The sequence below is a fragment of the Plasmodium malariae genome, assembly GCF_900090045.1.
Source record: "Plasmodium malariae genome assembly, chromosome: 13".
NCBI classification, from domain to species: Eukaryota; Apicomplexa; class Aconoidasida; order Haemosporida; family Plasmodiidae; genus Plasmodium; species Plasmodium malariae.
In genome coordinates, this window is record NC_041787.1 from 2,716,769 (window position 1) to 2,718,545 (window position 1,777).

General features: G+C 21.8%; 1 protein-coding gene across 1 annotated transcript; it reads left to right on the forward strand.

Annotated features, from left to right (window-relative positions):
- Positions 1 to 237: 237 nt before the first annotated feature.
- On the forward strand, positions 238 to 1,268 carry PmUG01_13062800 (fam-l protein; the record flags this gene model as incomplete). The annotated part of the gene is made up of 2 exons (XM_029007613.1): positions 238 to 324; positions 456 to 1,268. 2 exons carry the CDS (start codon positions 238 to 240, stop codon positions 1,266 to 1,268), a joined length of 900 nt encoding a protein of 299 aa, XP_028863984.1.
- Between the last annotated feature and the right edge of the window lie 509 nt (positions 1,269 to 1,777).

Below are 1,777 nucleotides of genomic sequence, written 5' to 3' on the forward strand. Positions count from 1 at the left end.
AATTAATTATTTGAATATATAATTAAGTTAGTAATTTTTTAATATATATTTTACGTTTTAATTTTTTATGTCTGCTTTAAAATACATTGTAGTTATATATATTTTATTAGATTTTTATAAAAATATATAAATAAAATATTAGAGAAATAAATGTAGCATAATTTATAATTAGAAGTATACTATATTAATGAAAATTTAGTCATCACGGTATATATTACAATTCTAAAAATGTATATCATGGAACAAAACCTTAAGTCAATCATATTTTTTAAAATTTGCGTCTTTGTTCTTTTAACGTGGATATGTTATCATAACAGTGATATGGTATGATACTATTATTTAAGGATATTTTTATTATTTATATTTTTTGTGTTTTGTTTTTTTTTATTTATGTAATTTTTTAGTTTGATATTTTTATTATGTTTAAATAATAAATATTTAATATGTGTTTTTAGATAACTTCTAACAAACCTCTGAAGGAAAAATGCAAATTTCATAAAAAAATAAATACAAGAAATTATCGATTATTAGCAAAACATAAACATGATAATGATTCATTAATTACAGGGCTAAAAGAAAATGTACCAAATAATAAAGTTCCTAAAAGAAAAGATATATCACATAACGAAAATATAAGGACAGAAAAAAAGGAATTATTAAATAGATGTTCTTCAAGTAGTACAGTTGTCGATAAAAAAGCTATTAAAAATAAATCTCGTATATTTGAAACAAAAAAATATTCCCATTTGGAAAAAAAAATATTTAAAGAACTAGATTACGAGAATTTCCTTAAAAACAACAGATCAATTAGTGATAAGACTTACAAAAATATAATCATAAAAAAATATGGTTTGCGATTAGCTCTTCCTGTATTATTGTTCTTAATTTTATTTATAGTATTCATAATAAATTTTTCACTGGGTTTCTCTACTGCTAAAGTTTCATGGGATAGTGGTTTATTTGGGTTATCGGATTATATAAAAAACTTCGAAGTTGGTGAAGATTTGCTATCAAAAGTTTTAAACTGGTTGAAGGAAAAATCACCATGGTTATGGAAGCACTATGTTGTTGGGACACGGACTGATGTATGTGATTTGTGTAATGTTGCAACTAACAATCTGGATGTAAAATGCATATTAGGACAGTTATTTGGATATATATTCTATTTCGTCCCATTCATTATATTAGGTGTCACATTTATATCATGGATTATTTATTACCATAAAAAAGTTAAAAAATATCAAAAAATTAAATTAAGGAAAAGATAAAAATAATAAGAAGAAGTATATTTCATTCCATAAAGAAGTCTTTAATATGAATTAATGGCTGTAATACCTTTAGTTAAATTTTATTAATCTCCTCCATAATTACATGTATTTTATAAATGTATATACAAATATGTCGCCTTTTTTATATACTTCTGTTTAACAAATGGTCTTATTTTTTTTTTAAATTTGAATTTTTAATATTTTACAATTTTCACCTTAAAATATTGCTTGAGATTGACTAACATTTTTGAGTTCGTATCTATATATATGTATTCAAATAGATTGTTGCTAAAAATAAATATATATACTATATATGGGGATTAAAGGAAATATATAACAGCGCAATCAATATAATTCTGCTGAATCATCTTAATTTCTGTTTTATCTAAAAATTGGCGTTTTTCCTTTTTTGTCTTGTTCTAATTTAAAACCATTATTTTTTTGTATTATTAAGGAAAATTATCATAACCTTTATATCAGTAATAAATTTATCTTGTTTTTTACATAAT